The 16,293-nt window shown below is 38.8% G+C and overlaps 1 protein-coding gene across 3 annotated transcripts in view; it reads left to right on the top strand.

The window, feature by feature from the left end:
* The window catches only part of LOC124268866 (TOG array regulator of axonemal microtubules protein 1-like), a 56,343-nt gene that overhangs the window by 39,205 nt on the left and 845 nt on the right, over nt 1–16,293 (top strand). The window contains exons 4-5 of one of the 3 annotated variants that reach the window (XM_046703894.1): nt 5,579–5,650; nt 15,952–15,990. In XM_046703894.1, the coding sequence (XP_046559850.1) occupies nt 5,579–5,650; nt 15,952–15,990 (111 nt within the window). The remainder of the gene's footprint in view (nt 1–5,578; nt 5,651–15,951; nt 15,991–16,293) is intronic. The other 2 variants (XM_046703896.1, XM_046703895.1) reach the window with 2 other exon arrangements.

The following is a 16,293-nucleotide window of genomic DNA, read 5'->3' as shown; positions in this document are numbered from 1 at the left end:
CACATCATGCATACAAAATCCCAGATCACTACTAATATAACCATTTGACATTATCATATGATGAATCGTGGATCTGTTGTCATATTTGTTTGAATGCTTCTGGTTGAAATCAATGAATCAATGGTCCGTGTGAGAGTGATGACTTGTTTATGGAGTCAGTTATGGTCAGTTTGCCGTGCGTCACAAACATATCATTGCGATGCCCATATAAACTGGAACTCAGTGCTCTACATGCATAAATAATTTGTATTGGGAGATTAGCGTCAGGTTGTTAGGGGCTTCATCTGCTGGATGTCTTTGTGAGTGTATAATGGCTACATTCGTCTCCACATACTGTGGGTTGCTGATAACTGGATGCTTGCTTGCAGTATTGTAATAAACAGCTTGTTTGTGGCAATCATAGTTAGTCAGAAAATCTTCTCCTTATTCTTATGGGTGATTTGCACATGGAATATAATGAGTGCAGCTTTAGGAAGCCAAGTTAGTTATTTGGTACATGTGCAGATCTCCATGTTTGGGTATTCATGTATGTCTGCATGAAACAATCCCATCCTATCACTGTGACAACTGTGATGCTTGTCGTACTGTGGTTACATCTGCTGCTGGAGACCACCTGTTTCGCTGAAGGGGCGGTGGGGTAGCCTAGTGGTTAAAGTGTTCGCTCTTCACGCCGAAGACCCGGGTTCGATTCCCCACATGGGCACAATGTGTGAAGCCCATTTCATGGTCCTGATTACTATATCTAAACACCTCGGGCTTCAGTGGCACATGCATCACCTTTCTTCCAGCAATGAACATGAACCCCTTGACAAATTTTAAAAAAAAAATGTTTGAAGTTATAATACTCCAGACTAACGTTGTCTTTGAGGAAGCAGTCTACCAAGATCTAGGCTTTGGATGATGGCCCTGGGGTGGGAAATTTGCAAATATTATGTTGTTGTCAGGGATTGGCTTGTGGTTGGTTACTTTTGATCATCTCAACTTTTTGGATAATAAACCCTAACAACAAGAAACAGATTAAACTTTGGAGGCATCCCTTGTGATTCCTTTCTTCAACTTCAGGCATGCTCATTAAAAGGAAAAATCATTATGTTCTTTGACAGTTTTACTAAAAAAATATTTATGCATTAGCCTGTCAGCCTCGCACATGTTTACCGTCGTGTTGAATTGTAGAAATATCAATGAACTCTGTTTGCTGCTCGAGGAAAGTCACTGGGTGCATTCCAGTCTATTGATGCCATTGAAAGTTTGGATGATTTCCATGGCAAATGACTGAAATTTTGTCGACAAGGTCATGGATCAATTGAACTGCTTTACAGTGTAACCGGCCAGTTGAATAAGGCTGCAGCAAGATATCTCTTTCTGTCAATATATGGCTAATTCTTTTCAGGGAAGTTGAAGAGGTTGGCAAGAGAAATCAACATGAAATTTTCACGAGCCACAGAGGCTTGTCTGAAACATTTGGCAGCATAGATATTCGTCAGCTATCTCAGTAGTGTTCTGTAGTGGAGAGCTGGTACAGCGTGTGTTCTGGTCTTAGCTTGTGAATTATGTTAAACACATACTGTCTCTTCTGGATTACTAACTGAATTACTAGGTGTCAAAAGAGTTTTCCAGATATTATTGGGACACAGAATAAGAAGTTATTCATGTCTGTCACTGCATTGTAACTATCTTTGTAATAGGTCCTGCTTGTAGCTTTGGTTCTTGTCTATCACATTTCTGGTGTTCCCCGTCGTGATGTTTGGAATATTGCTAAAATAAAAATAAACTCAGTCAGTCTTGTCTATCAAATCCTCAGACTGGAAAAGAAGTGTTGCCTGACAATGGTGGCTCGTAAATACCAGGAATTTTTAATTTACATGCCTGGAATAAGTTTCAAAGTTGTATTAAGCAATGCTCATACTCCGAATCACGATAAAATTATAAATATGTGGTAAAACTTGGGAAATGTTCAGCATATGATAGTTCTGAATGTATTCATTTGAAAACATTTTGTGATTCTCTTATATTATTGACAAAAACTCACTTTTGAAAAAGAATAATTGTTTGTTTCAACTTAAGTCATACAAATAAATGTGAAGGTGTCCAAGTTATGTGTTATAAGAAAGGTTTGGTGAATTGTTGTTAATCATATTTTATATCATTTTATCAGGTGATGACAGCAAGATTACAGATACAACAATGTTTTATGTAACATCATATGGAGACTGCCAGTCTTTGGCACATTGTGGAGATCAGTCCTCATTCTAAGAATTGTTGTAGCACTTTGATTGATAGTGTAGAGCTAGACATGTCAGTCTTGGGTATGATACAATATCTGTCTCTTCTGCACTTCAGCAGATATTAAGATTAACTTTTTGACAGTTATTAACTGTGTTACAACAAATCCTATATATTTCCATTGTACTTCTGTTTTTGCTATTTGTTTTGTTGTTTCTTAAATATTCTAGTTCTATTTGAGCCAGGTGAGCTAAATATGTATTGTTCATGACTTGTTTCTCTTTGATGTGTTTTATATTCCCTGCTGAAACTGATCATAAGAATTAATGATTGATATGTTTATCTTCATAATAGGTAACATTGTCCTTCATATAGATCAGGAAAGTTATCAACTGTAGGAAATGTTTAGTAACAGGTCACCATAACAAAGAATACAACACACTGTATCTAAGATGTACCCGACGTTCAGTCCAATATTGACCTGCCAGCGCTTTGGTAAGAAGTCCCAGGTATTTACTTTGCGTGCTGTCCTAGTAGTCGGATGCGTCTCTGCCCGAGTCTGACGGTCCGTGAGCCCCACCTCCTTACAGCACACGCTCAAGCGGCCAGAAGAAAAGCCTGTCTCGTGGTAGTGTTCAACTATTGATCCTCCCTGACGGATCATGTGACCTCATTTCAAGGTGGCAGTACCAATCAATATGTAGATATAAATGTTAAGAGTTGCATGCCCACTGGTCCATCAGACATTCATTAAAGAGTCAGGGCAGTTGGATTACTTTCGTGGGGTCTCTGATCATCGTCATGGTCTGATGATTCTGCTGCTGCAGCATCTGATGGGAGTTGGGTGTTCCAATTCGGCAGGTAGTACCCCTTAACTTTCAGGACTTTACTGTTGCTTATCAAGCCATCATTGCATGGTATTGGGTGATTTATGTCGCTTTGGGATGAGAGGTTCTCGTGTTGACTGCAGGACTTTGGAATTTCCTCGTTGTCAGGTCAGGTGTTTTACCACCTGTACTGTGTGTGTTTCATATAGGATTAGTCGGCACTTCAGTCTTGTTTTATGTAGGATGAATGGTATCAGTTTTAGGTTTAGAGTATTGGGATATTGAGTTTGATTTAATTTGAAGTAAGTTTGAAATGTTGTATTTTTTCATCTGAAGTACATTTTGTAATGGACTGTTTGCATGAAGGCTTCAGAATATGTGACTTCTGTCCACCTCAAGTAAGTGTTTAGATCATATGGATCTGTAGCAGATGGTGCTGTTCCTGTAGCAGATTTTAAGCAAACCGTTTGTAATTATCAAGATTTATATTTAAACTAGTCATGAAATGTTTTCCTTGAAACATGCTTGAAACAAAATGCTTTCAGTATGTTTTATGTTTGAAATAAGACACCTAAATCAAGCTCTTAAAATATCAATGTTCAGAGATATGTTGGTCCGTTCAATCAAGCTGTTCCTCACTGTTTGCCGGATTTGTGCTTTAGTAGGCCAGATTTACCAACTTACTGTGATGAAGTTTGAAATATTTCAGGTAGATGGTATACTGCTATGTGACTCATCCCAGAAACACAACAACCCAACTGTTATTTGGAATAGCATTTATTATTCACATTAACTGTCTGAGATACGTTGAGGTCATTCATAATTTATTCACTATCCATGACATGATGTTATTCATTACTGAAAAATATGCTTACGATATTTCAGGCAGTTATGAAATCCACAAGCGTCATAAATCAGCTGGCTACTAACAATAAAACTCTCCGATAGTTAGAAAGCACTTGTATTGACTTTGTTTGTTTCCCACAAGATGAAGATGTATTTTTGGAATCCAAATCCTCAAGTTTTTGTCATCTTTACAACAAGGCTGTTTGTTATGACGACCATTATTTTGTTCATGAAACAAACCCAAGAAGCAGCCAAGTGAGACGTTCTTGTCATAGGGAACAAAACAAAAGTAACCAGCCATGTTGCACACAATACAGCTATTTTATGTATGGGTTTAGTAGGAAGAAGGTTTACATTAGGACTCAAGTTTCAGAATTACCAAACCAAGTATGTGTTTTACATGCTGGCTTGCTTTATGGCTGAAAATTGACGCGTTATAAGCGAATGTAATAGAACAGTGACATGGAATAAGCATTGTCAACATTGTGTTAGATTCTTATTGAATATTTCATGGATGGAACTCCCCACCTGTGAAACTGTCACTGGAATGATGTGTATTTCCTTTTTGAAGCCATCTTTAGTTTATAGGAAAATAAATGGAATTAGGAAGGTTTATATGAAATCTAACATTAAAAGGATTTAGGATTGTCAGGTTGTTGAATGTGAAAGATATCTGCCTGAACATTCACATGGATACATTTGTTTGAGTATTAATATCACAGTGATGGTTGACAGTTGCTTTACAGTTGTATTGCTTGATAAATCAAACATGGGGTTAGCAGCATAAATTGGAAATATCGAAATAGTAGTTGATTTATAAGTTTGTCAGTAGTAACAGGTTTGCTGAGAGTAAATTTCATTTTTTAGTTCGATATGATAAGTACTGTTTGGTCTCTGATAAGGTGATCAGAGTGACACCTGACACAAGTAACACTCAGCAGCGTCTAGAAGTGGGGTGTCTCCACATCCTAATATGTCGCCATTATACTTCCGTGGACAAGTATACTGTCAGGGTGTTAAGGTGCTGCTATTCACAGTGGTTTTGTTTGTAATACTGATCATAAACCAGGGTGAAATTCAGTGGCAGATCGTTGTATTGCTATGCTGTACTTAGCCTGATATGAAGGCCTGTAAGTAAGTTGATATACTTTCAGAAGGCAGGGGTTGTGAGGGAGAAACCTAGAAATAGGACCATTGGTATTCCAGGGCAGCAATCTCCAGGCAGCTTGTTCAAGTTGTCTCAAATGCAACTTGGTGACAGCGGCTGTTGAATATGAATCACTTTGCTGTCTACTTAGCAGCTATTACATAGTCGTGCAGTTTAAAGCAGTAGTTGCTTATTTGAAAGGGTGTGAATTGTAATTGGTGCTGTCTTGTCTCCTACTGTTTGGATTGTTTCAAACACTGGCTGCCATAGAGTTTACACTTGTATGTCTACTGTGGGGAAATGATGGATGTCTGACAACAGTGCAGAAACTTCGGAAGCTTTGTTAGGTTAGCACTGGGTGGTCCTAAGTTGATGGGTAGAGGCTATTTGGTTGTGGCAAACTGACTTGATGATTTAAAAGTGTCAATAAAACCTATTATTTCTGAGAAACTGCATTTGAGATGAAAGAGGAAAATCATTGTGTCCCCCCCAATTTATTGTCACCCAATTGTGCATTGCTTGGTGGCCTTTGCAGATATCAAAGAAAATGGCTTCCATCGTCCTGACCACAAATCTACACCGCGGCCTTTCCTAGACCCAATCTCAGGTAAGTAATGTACTCCCAAGCTGCCATATACCCAGCCACACTTGCCAGGAGTACTTGCCATCATTGCTAGTCTACTAACAGCCTGAACCACAGCACTGTTTGAGTTCCTTGTCTGACACATTGATTAACACATGAATGTGTAACCAGACCATTGCCTAGTGGGGTGTTGGGTCAACATGGGAAAGAGACCATTAGAAAATTGCTTGAGGTGTGGCCATCAGCTGCTTGTCTGTGCTATATGTGTGAAATGTCTATTGTATTTGCTTCTTTCTCTCATTTGCTATCAATTGCTATCAATGTGTATATTTGCTGTTAATTTGAACGTGTATGTGTAAGTTAATTAAACATCTGTATGGTATTTTTCAGGTTTTCTTTTGCTTGTACATCAGAAAAGCATACATGATTTTCATAAACGAATAGTGACTTGTCTGCAGCGAATATTGAACTCAGCATGTGACAGTCAGAAATGTTGGACCATGTGGTGATGATGTCGCACATTCAGCCTAGTATTTATCTTGGTCCTGTGGTGATGTTGATCTAACAATGGTGCTTCTGTCATAAATTGTCAGGGTTATTTTCGTAGCTTGTTACCAACTTTATGACATGCATTGCCCATTTACCTTGCAAGGACTATTGTCTGAAGTTGTTGTGTTTTCCTGTGAATTTGCTTGATAAACTGCCTTAAGTAGAATCTGCTTCGATCTGTGGGTGAATTGATCGAAGCTCACAAAAAATGAGAAAACTGCCTGTGGTGTTTTCATGTGTAGGACTAGAAAACATGAAAAGCTAAATTTTCCTAAATGGACGTTCCTGTAAGTTTCCTGTAAGCGCTCTAGCTGATCGACATCAAAACTGAATTGAATTCTGAGGATGTTTTCTTGTGTCTAACAAAGTGAAACCATGCAGATGCTAGTGATGTTAGTCTGTCCTAGATAGAAGAGTTTTCAATGTCTATAATATTCATCCTGGCCCTATTCCACAGAGCGATCAAAGATCATTGTGAGGCTGTAAAAAAAAAAGAGAATTATGATATGTTCAAACTGAGGATGAAGCCCTGTACTCTTTATGCATAACATTCTGCCATAATGCATGATGGGAATGGTGTCATTGTGTGTATATTTTCAAGTGTAGAATGTTGTGGACCGTGTTTGGTGCTGGAGAAGCTGGTTGCTATGTTTGTATTGTCAGGCTATCAGTCTTAGTTACAGAAACAACAGTACAATTTGTGATGCTCTGTAGGGTTTGTTTGTAGTTGATCAAGTGTGAGAAACATAATTATTAATTTTCACCACTTGACAATGAATCTTGGGGTTTGCATTTGTTTGAATTTTGCCTTGGCAACATACTTACTGGACTCAGGTCAAGCATCATTTCGCCACCAAGGAATCAACTAGTAGACAAAGTAAGCTATTCACTGAGTACAGCCATTGTTTTCTTACCGGCACGATGCAGTGCTTTTTGGAGTCGGAAGTGAAGCGTTCTGTCAACACAGCTAAAGCGTTAAGACTGAATCGACATAATCTATAGTTTGAATCCCACATCTGAGAGTGGTCATGTTAGAAAGATAAGCTATTACCAGGTGAAGGAAACATAACTGTGGTCAGTCAGAAGTCCACATTCAAGCAATGGTCCCTGTGATATTGAACATGATTGTTACTATTTGATTGATCTCTTTGGCAGCTGAATGAGGAAACAGGCCTCCTTACTTTTAGTGTGTGATAATCTGTAAGCTGTAGGAGCTCGCCTCCACCAGATCAGAGGTAACTACTAATGGGACTGTACCAGAGCTGTAACGGACAATATATTTGAATAGGGCTGTCAGGAAGTGTTCTTCGGTAAATGTCGATTCCATCCCATCGCCATGGGACTGGGTTGATGTTGATAGTGGTAGCGACTGATTTGATTGATTACTATGAACACAGATAAGCGTTAATAGTAGAGACGTCCACTTTCATTGTTTAGACATACCCATGCGTTTGATGGCCCTGATGTAACTATTATCCTCTATTGATTTTTCTGTATTTCACTGAACAACTAGGCCGTCAATAATTTCCCAGCTTTTGATGTGGGTGTGTTTGTCAATAGGGTGTTGCAGGTCATGTAAATTTCATGTTGTTTTTTTTCAGATGTTTTTATAACAGATAATTGCTTGGCTTCCATTTCAAGTTGTTTCTATCTGTATTGAATTTCTCCCTAGAATATTTTCTTTGGCAAGCCTCATTCATTACAAATATTTTGATGTAGTTACCATGGCTGTGACTACGCTATGCAAAGATATGATAGAGGTGTTTGTCAGCTGTAGCTATAGACATGACAATCTATAACAGTATCATGTTGTATATGATGAGCATTTTTCAGCATCTGCAATTGAGTAATGTAGACATCTATACCATCTTGATTTCCTCCTGACGGAATGTAATCTGCTGTGTCTGTATGTGCACGCTATAGTCACAGTTTAAACGGGAAACATTTTGTGTACTGTGGTGGAGGTGGAAAAAACACTTGTCTGTTAGTACATACCATAATTTCTTCTGGAAAATGCTCACTTTTATTTAAAAACTGAAGCAGTGTGGTAAGGGGTGTGATGACAAGTTGGAAGTTGGTTTACAAGAGCAAAATGTATTACCACTAGCATGTAACATCAAACATAACATCAAAAATAGTATGTCAACAAATGAGTACTGAAGTAACAATTTAGTCCTGCCTGTTTGTAAAGGGTGTTAATTGTATGACTAATGTTGTGTTTTTGATCTATTGTAATAATTTTTACAAAATTTCCTTCAATATAGCTTATATCAACTATGGCCAAATTATGTTAGTTGCCAGAAAATGGATACATATACTTGAACTGCAGGAGTTAAGGATGTTATTGGAAGCCAACAGTGTTCGCTTGTAAACCTTAAGGTAGAGGCAAAATATCCCAAAATGGTGAAAGTACGTGAGGGCTCTTACTGGTGTCCCCTGCCTTGATCTTATAGAATGTTGCTGAATGAGGCTTCAAACCCAACTCACTCACTCACTATACATTAGTGTGTGGTTTGTTGGTGTAGACATCTGCTCACCTTGATGAAGATCTGTCTGGCCCTTGTGGTTACCATGGGTGAAAGCATGTATCACATGTTGCTGCAACAATCTAGTTCTAGTGCTTTTACTACGAGTTTTAGTAAGGATGGCTAATGATCGTGTATTGGGTTCTCCTGGAGATTATGCTGACTTTCTGGACTTTTGAATCCCTTATGTGTGAAACGATTGTTTGTCTCCCATGGTTGGAATAATGCCTCTAGGCAGGAGACCTATTGTAATCGTTCGGATTATTATTATTATTATTTATTATTCCGCTGATTTTTGTAACAAACATAACTCCTAAACCAATGCTCCGAATCATTTACAAAAAATCACACAGATGCGCACCGAGGTGTAGATATTCCCCTTAAAAATCTCTAGGCCCTTGGCCCAATAGCAAAGGGGCGATAATTCAAACTTAATTCCAAAATTTCAACGTTTGACAGCAAATATCTCAAGAACTAATTGTTCCGACACTTCCAAATTTCTTGCCAGTATGGTAGATGATGTCCTGGTGATTCCAGAACACTAATTGTTTTGAACGTAGACCCAAGAACAACTGAGATACAGCCTTTTAAAGAAGGAACTATTTCTTCTCCGGAACTTCTTAAAAGGTACATGACCCCCCGTGACCCCGGCTGTATTTGGAAGATCCGCTCGCCTGTCAAAACATGTGTTCTGGCTCCGTTTTGGACGATGATATCTAGCCCTCAGATACAATAGATAGAAAGTAAAGCCAAGGAGACCTCATCGTTGCCCGCAACTATATTTTAGTTTTGACTTTATTCCAAACAAAGCCATTACTATGATCTTCACTCTCAGAAAGGTTGTTCCAATGATTTCACTGCCACAAGACAATGCTTGGAGTTGTCAACAGATAGTCAACTAGTTGCCCTGATCAGACCTGTTGTGATGTTTCCATAACATACCAGGCTAAACTCCTATAAAACCATTACTCCTAGTACAGTGGCTTATCAACTGGTTAACTGATCACTAGGCGGCAGGCATTGGTTGTTTTTTTTTAGTTAGCATGATATCTTTAACTGTCCCAGCCAGACTCAGTGTCACCTGGCTATATTGTAGAAGTGATTTGGAGTTGCTTAGCTAGAGATACAACAGGGATCTCACATAGAGTGGAGCTAATCCTGGCATGTTACACTTGCTTTACCTGCCTTGTTAGTGTATGCAGCATCTAGTCAAAGTCTGTCCGAAGCATTTAGAATAGATTTTGATAACTTGCGCTGATTAATTGCAAGGTGGCTAGGTATTACAAGTGTTGGTGGAATAACAATTAAGGTTGTTTAGTTGGAGATTGAATGTTCATAGATTCAGATAAGATTATAGTTGGTGATCTCTTGGTTTATGGGTCTCTTTGTGATCAATCCGTCTTGTTATGTGGAAATAAGATAAACAAGAGATATTTCAGATTGTTGGGTAATCTGACTGAGAGCTGTCAATACCATGTGGCCATGACAGCCGGTCAAGTACTGAACAGGTCCTTATAACATGCCCCAGTGGGGTATCAGTGTTAAACTGTAGCAGGATTTCTCTCTGGAATGTACCTATGGTAATTTGTAAGCAATGTCTCGTCAAGTGTGTCTCATTTTGTCCTGTAGTTAGAAATATTGCTCTTGTATTTCTGTAAATACGACAGAAGATTGTTTGTTGTTTAACTTCACTCTCAGCAATATGACAGGTGTATTTTGTGTGAATCTTTGGTATTGCATATTTATACTGTACCCATGCTTTGTATGCATGTGTGTGTGACAGTTATATCTTGTTAAAAAAAACCTGAATCCTTTCTTACGTCTTTTCCTCAAAACACTGCAGTGATTTCCCTGGCTCCTTGTCCCCACTTGTAACAGGGATTCAGCAATTAAATATTAAATAAAAAAAAAAATATTACAGCTATATGGCAACAGTCTATAAATAATAGTCTAGGCCAGACAATCCAATGATTAAACCATGAGCATCTATCTTCACAATTGGGATACTGTGACATGTGTGAATGAAGTTGGCGAGCCTGACCACACGATCCCGTTAGTCGCCTTTTATGACAAGCATGGGTTTGTGAAGACCAATTCTAACCCAGATCTGCACAGAATAAGAAAAATGTCTTTGTGTTGATCAGTGGCACATATCATAATGACTTCAAGCTGGATTTTAAACAGGTAAAGATAAAATGATTGAAGACAAGCTTGGCAAAGTATTGAAGATATGGTGACCTAGGGCTTGTCTGGCAGTGTTTAACTCCTACAGTTGAAGGGCACAAAGCCTTCCATCATGTGAAGGGACTAAGTGTTGTCCTCATTAAATATTGCTGTAATTGACGGTATAGTGCTGCAGTTTGAGGATGGCAGTTCCTCAGGGCTTCCAGGAACAGCAGCAGTGGATAGAAAGATGATTGAACTTTGATCAGCTGCCATGACATGTGTTGCAAACAGAGAGGCAGCAGGGGCAGATCACGCTGGAGAGCAGAACATGGGAGTGTTACACTTGCCAAATTGTTATAACTGATCCTGAAATAGGTTGAGACTGCTCAATGACCACTTAACAGTTATTGTCAATTTTCCTGAGCTAGTAAGTCACTTGTTCAAGAAGTGTGACAGGCTCTGTATTCTGTCAGTGATGTTGCTCTCTGACTCTTGATTGCCATTGTATTCAGTGGTGGGCACAATTTGGGTGGACACTATTTGGGTGAAGTAAATCAGGAAATATGTGTTTGTGTGAGAAAATAACAGTGAAATTATGAAGCCAGCATATATACGAAACATTGTTATATTACTTCCAAGTATGATTGTAAATCTCTCATCTATGAGTAATCATAAAGTTATCGAAAATGAAATATGACATCCCCTACTTGCCTGCCTGACTTGAGTTTATGAGCCAGCATGGCCCTTGTCTCCCCTCATTTCTTTTAGGTAACATATATTATGTTTGGGATTACACTTTCTCAGTTAAGTCAAGTCTATTATCTTTTTTGGTTGAGTTCCATCCAGGATTCAAACTCAGCTTCTCAGAGTAAAGCATCGGATTGCCAGCACATAAAGTAAGTGATCAAACCCACTAGACCACCACAGCTTACACAGAATGGAAGTGTGGCAACTGGTAATCTTGTCCAGACCACATACTTTGTGTAAGTACAGACTTTACGGTGGAGTTCTTTGAGGGGCATTTTGAAGTGCATTTTGAAGTGATGAACATGAGTCATGATTTTTGGATACCTGCTTTATTTCCATTAACCATTAGAAGAAGGAGTGAGAAGTAACTCCAAAATACGATAAGGAAATTAAGAAGTTGATATCCTAAAATATTTGACTCAGATTTAAGGTAGGACAGAATATAGGACAACTGAATAAAATAAATAAGAATTTGTGTAAAATAACACAAAGTATTTCTTCAGACACAGATTTCCTAACCCTTTATTGATGTCCAAACGTGCACTTGGGCCTTACCAATAAGGATGTTTTTTGCTTACCTGTGTCAAAACTTGCTCCTGGGCCTTACCTATAGGGATGGTTTGTGCTTGCCTGTGTCAAAACTTGCACCTGGGCCTTACCTATAGGGATGGTTTGTGCTTGCCTGTGTCAAAACTTGCACCTGGACCTTACCAATTGGGATGATTTGTGCTTGCCTGTTTCAAAACGTGCCCCTGGGCCTTCCTATAAGGATGGTTTGTGCTTGCCTGTGTCAAAACTTGCACCTGGACCTTACAATTGGGATGGTTTGTGCTTGCCTGTGTCAAAACGTGCCCCTGGGCCTTCCTATAAGGATGGTTTGTGCTTGCCTGTGTCAAAAGTTGCACCTGGGTCTTTCCTATTAGGGTGAGTATCGCTTGCCTGTGTCAATACTTGCAGCTACAAGTTAACTGCAGGGATGGGGACTGTTTCCCAATTTCCAACATAGCACCTGCACCTTACCTGTAGGTATTGCAACTGCATCAATATGTGACTGGATCCTTGCATATCTGGTCTACTGCATCAATATGTCATTGCATCCTGTGAGAATCTGGGCCAGTTACATCAATATGTCATTGAATCCTCTGTGAATCTGGGCCTGTTACATCAATATGTCATTGCATCCTTTGAGAATCTGAGCCTGTTACATCAATATGTCATTGTATACCTTGAGAATCTGGGCCTGTTATATTAATATGTCATTGCAACCTTTGTGAATCTGGGCCTGTTACTTCAATATGTCATTGCAGCCTTTGAGAATCTGAGCCTGTTACATCAATATGTCATTGCATCCTTTGAGAATCTGGGCCTGTTACATCAATATGTCATTGCAACCTTTGTGAATCTGGGCCTGTTACTTCAATATGTCATTGCATCCTTTGAGAATCTGAGCCTGTTACATCAATGTGTCATTGCAACCTTTGAGAATCTGGGCCTGTTACATCAATATGTCATTGCAGAATCTGGGCCTGTTACTTCAATATGTCATTGCATCCTTTGAGAATCTGGGCCTGTTACATCAATATGTCATTGCATCCTTTGAGAATCTGGGCCCGTTACATCAATATGTCATTGCAACCTTTGTGAATCTGGGCCTGTTACATCAATATGTCATTGCATCCTTTGAGAATCTGAGCCTGTTACATCAATATGTCATTGCATCCTGTGAGAATCTGGACCTGTTACATCAATATGTCATTGCATCCTTTGAGAATCTGGGCCTGTTACATCAATATGTCATTGCATCCTTTGAGAATCTGGGCCTGTTACATCAAATCAATATGTCATTGCATCCTTGAGAATCTGAGCCTGTTACATCAATGTGTCATTGCATCCTGTGAGAATCTGGACCTGTTACATCAATATGTCATTGCATCCTTTGAGAATCTGGGCTTGTTACATCAATATGTCATTGCATCCTTTGAGAATCTGGGCCTGTTACATCAATATGTCATTGCATCCTGTGAGAATCTAGGCCTGTTACATCAATATGTCATTGCATCCTGTGAGAATATAGACCTGTTACATCAATATGTCATTGCATCCTTTGAGAATCTGGGCCTGTTACATCCATATATCATTGCAACCTTTGAGAATCTGGGCGTTATATCAATATGTCATTGCATCCTTTGAGAATCTGGACCTGTTACATCAATATGTCATTGCATCCTGTGAGAATCTAGGCCTGTTACATCAATATGTCATTGCATCCCAGCATTGATTGCTGTTGCTTACCTGGGTGCTATTTATAAGCAGTATTGGACGAATACAAAGAAGCTATGTTAATGTTTTGTGAACTCCCTGCTACAAGTAGTAACAAAAGGTTAGCCTTATCTGATCAATATGTGAAAGTCTACACTTGACTAGACACTTGTGTAACATGGCACAAGAGATACTGCATGAGGTCAGCAGCTACTGGGCTTTGAGACATTAGGTTGTCATTGTGCCCTGGTTTGTTGTCTGCGGATGTTATTTTTGTTAAAAGGTAAATTAGGGTAATAGAAATTGAGATTTCTTTGCATGTTTCATTTTCAAACGTGTTTTATTACTCAAATGTACATGTACAATACCTGATCAACAATTGAACTGGTAAGCTGCAATTGAAGTATGATGTGTTTGGGACATTAAAATATGTGCTCAGTATTATTTTACATTGCGGCTGGAGTTGTTTATGACCTTACAATAAATGTAGGATTTGTTCTCCACTCTGTGTCAGACTGCCTGCAGTTCTCCCGTCCTCGGGCCTCTCTCGTGTAGTTTACAAGCAGTCACGAGTGTTGTGTACTTCTCAAGTGGGCCAGGTTACATATTAGAACAAATTAAATTACTCACAGGGGGAATTGTGTAAAGCTGATAAGAATTTATCCTGCTGGGTGTAAGGTTTTATGTATTAGGACCTTTATCTTTGAATTAAGTCAATGTGATAGAGAATGAAGCTGAGTCTCCTTGTGACGAAAGTGACCACTCCATTTGGGTTCGTGCTCTTAAGTGTTGTTCCTGCACTTTCATCTATATCTGGGATTGTCACGTATTTTTGTTGGAAAAGCTAACCACAGCAGCATTATGCAATATCCTATTCCTGGTGTAAATGAATATGTATATGAGTGGCCCACTGATGTCATCAGAAGGTGAAAGTAGTAGTAATGACAGTGTGTAAAGAGGAGGACTGTCCACGCTGTGAGTGGCGGCTATTGCGTTATTCCTGCCCCGAAGGGTGAAATGAACACCATGTTACAGGGGAGGGATATTTGTTGTATTTAGCGTTTCTAGGTAATTTACAGGCCACAGAGTGGTTGGTGTTGATCTAGGGGGCCCCCTACAGATGTACTATGTCAATACCATTTTGTATGATATGTGTGCCTATCAATAATCTATAAAGGAGCTGTGAGCCTAACAGGAGGGATATTTACTGTTGTGGTGTCTATATCACTACTGGCAAGTGTGGTTTACAACAGTTGAGTTACTCACGTACATTGCAATGTGGGAAATGATGTCAACCTTGATGTTATCTGATGACTTTATACACCAGATTTGACTGCTTGAATGTATTGCTGGACATGAATTGTACAAGATATCTTGAAATCTGACACTACACGCATGTCTCCATGTTATAATCGACAACACCTGTCTGTCTGTCCATGTTTTACTGTGTAAGTTTACCTATGCTGTTACAAAGTGATGTGTATGTTTTGTTTCTGATTGGTGTTGTCTGTTTCCATATACTCAACAAATTTGATATATCTTTACTTATGTTGATGATGATGTACATTCAGTTAACAGTTCCAGAGAACTGGCATCAACTTGTGGAAACATGTCTAGTTGTCTGAGGTTAGAGGCACGATGAGTACTAGTAGACTGTAGTGTTTGATAACTGCTATGAAAAAAACAGTCAGTTACATTAACTTAATCAAGTGAATGGGATTTTCATGTTAACAAAGTTGTTGGTATTTTTTAACCGTTTGTGGTGATGAAGCTACAGTTATGAAAATATACACACATTAACATATATATGTCCAACAATAAGGGAGAACATCACTTGTTGATCAATTATTGCCATGGTTTACTAAAGTGTATATTAACTATATTATAACAAGTGTATCTTGTTTGTTAACAAAAGAAATGAGTTTATGTATTCATTTCTCTAATCAGTACTTGTAAGGAAATAGCAAACTTGTGTGATGATGCAGTGATACAGTTGTTAATGTTTCTAGCAATGTTTAAGCTGCATGTGCACATTGTGTTGTGTGGTTGATCTAATCTGTGTGATGTTTTGCTTGACAGCTGACCAGGGGTCAGTGACTGGGGACGACTCCCGCACAGGTATGCCTTCTAACTGCACTTGCATGAACATCATCTTTAGAACATTCATGATTCATATCAGGAGAACAATAAATGACATAACTGGGTTGAACATCCTCCGTCTGTTACTTCAGCCATATCTTCATGTTTAGGTTGTCATCACACCATAATATTTATTTATATTTTCAACAGACTCCCTCTTTACTGCAGACAACTTGGAGGTTATTAGTATTCGAAATACATGAGACAGCAGGATCGTGTGATAATATTCACTCATTCTGAATAGAATTCTGAATACTGAATGGAATATAGTTATAGAGATAT

The sequence above is a fragment of the Haliotis rubra genome, unplaced genomic scaffold, assembly GCF_003918875.1.
Source record: "Haliotis rubra isolate DU_JTF1 unplaced genomic scaffold, ASM391887v1 Scf140, whole genome shotgun sequence".
Classification (NCBI taxonomy): domain Eukaryota; kingdom Metazoa; phylum Mollusca; class Gastropoda; order Lepetellida; family Haliotidae; genus Haliotis; species Haliotis rubra.
This window is presented reverse-complemented; position numbering and strand designations above follow the sequence as displayed.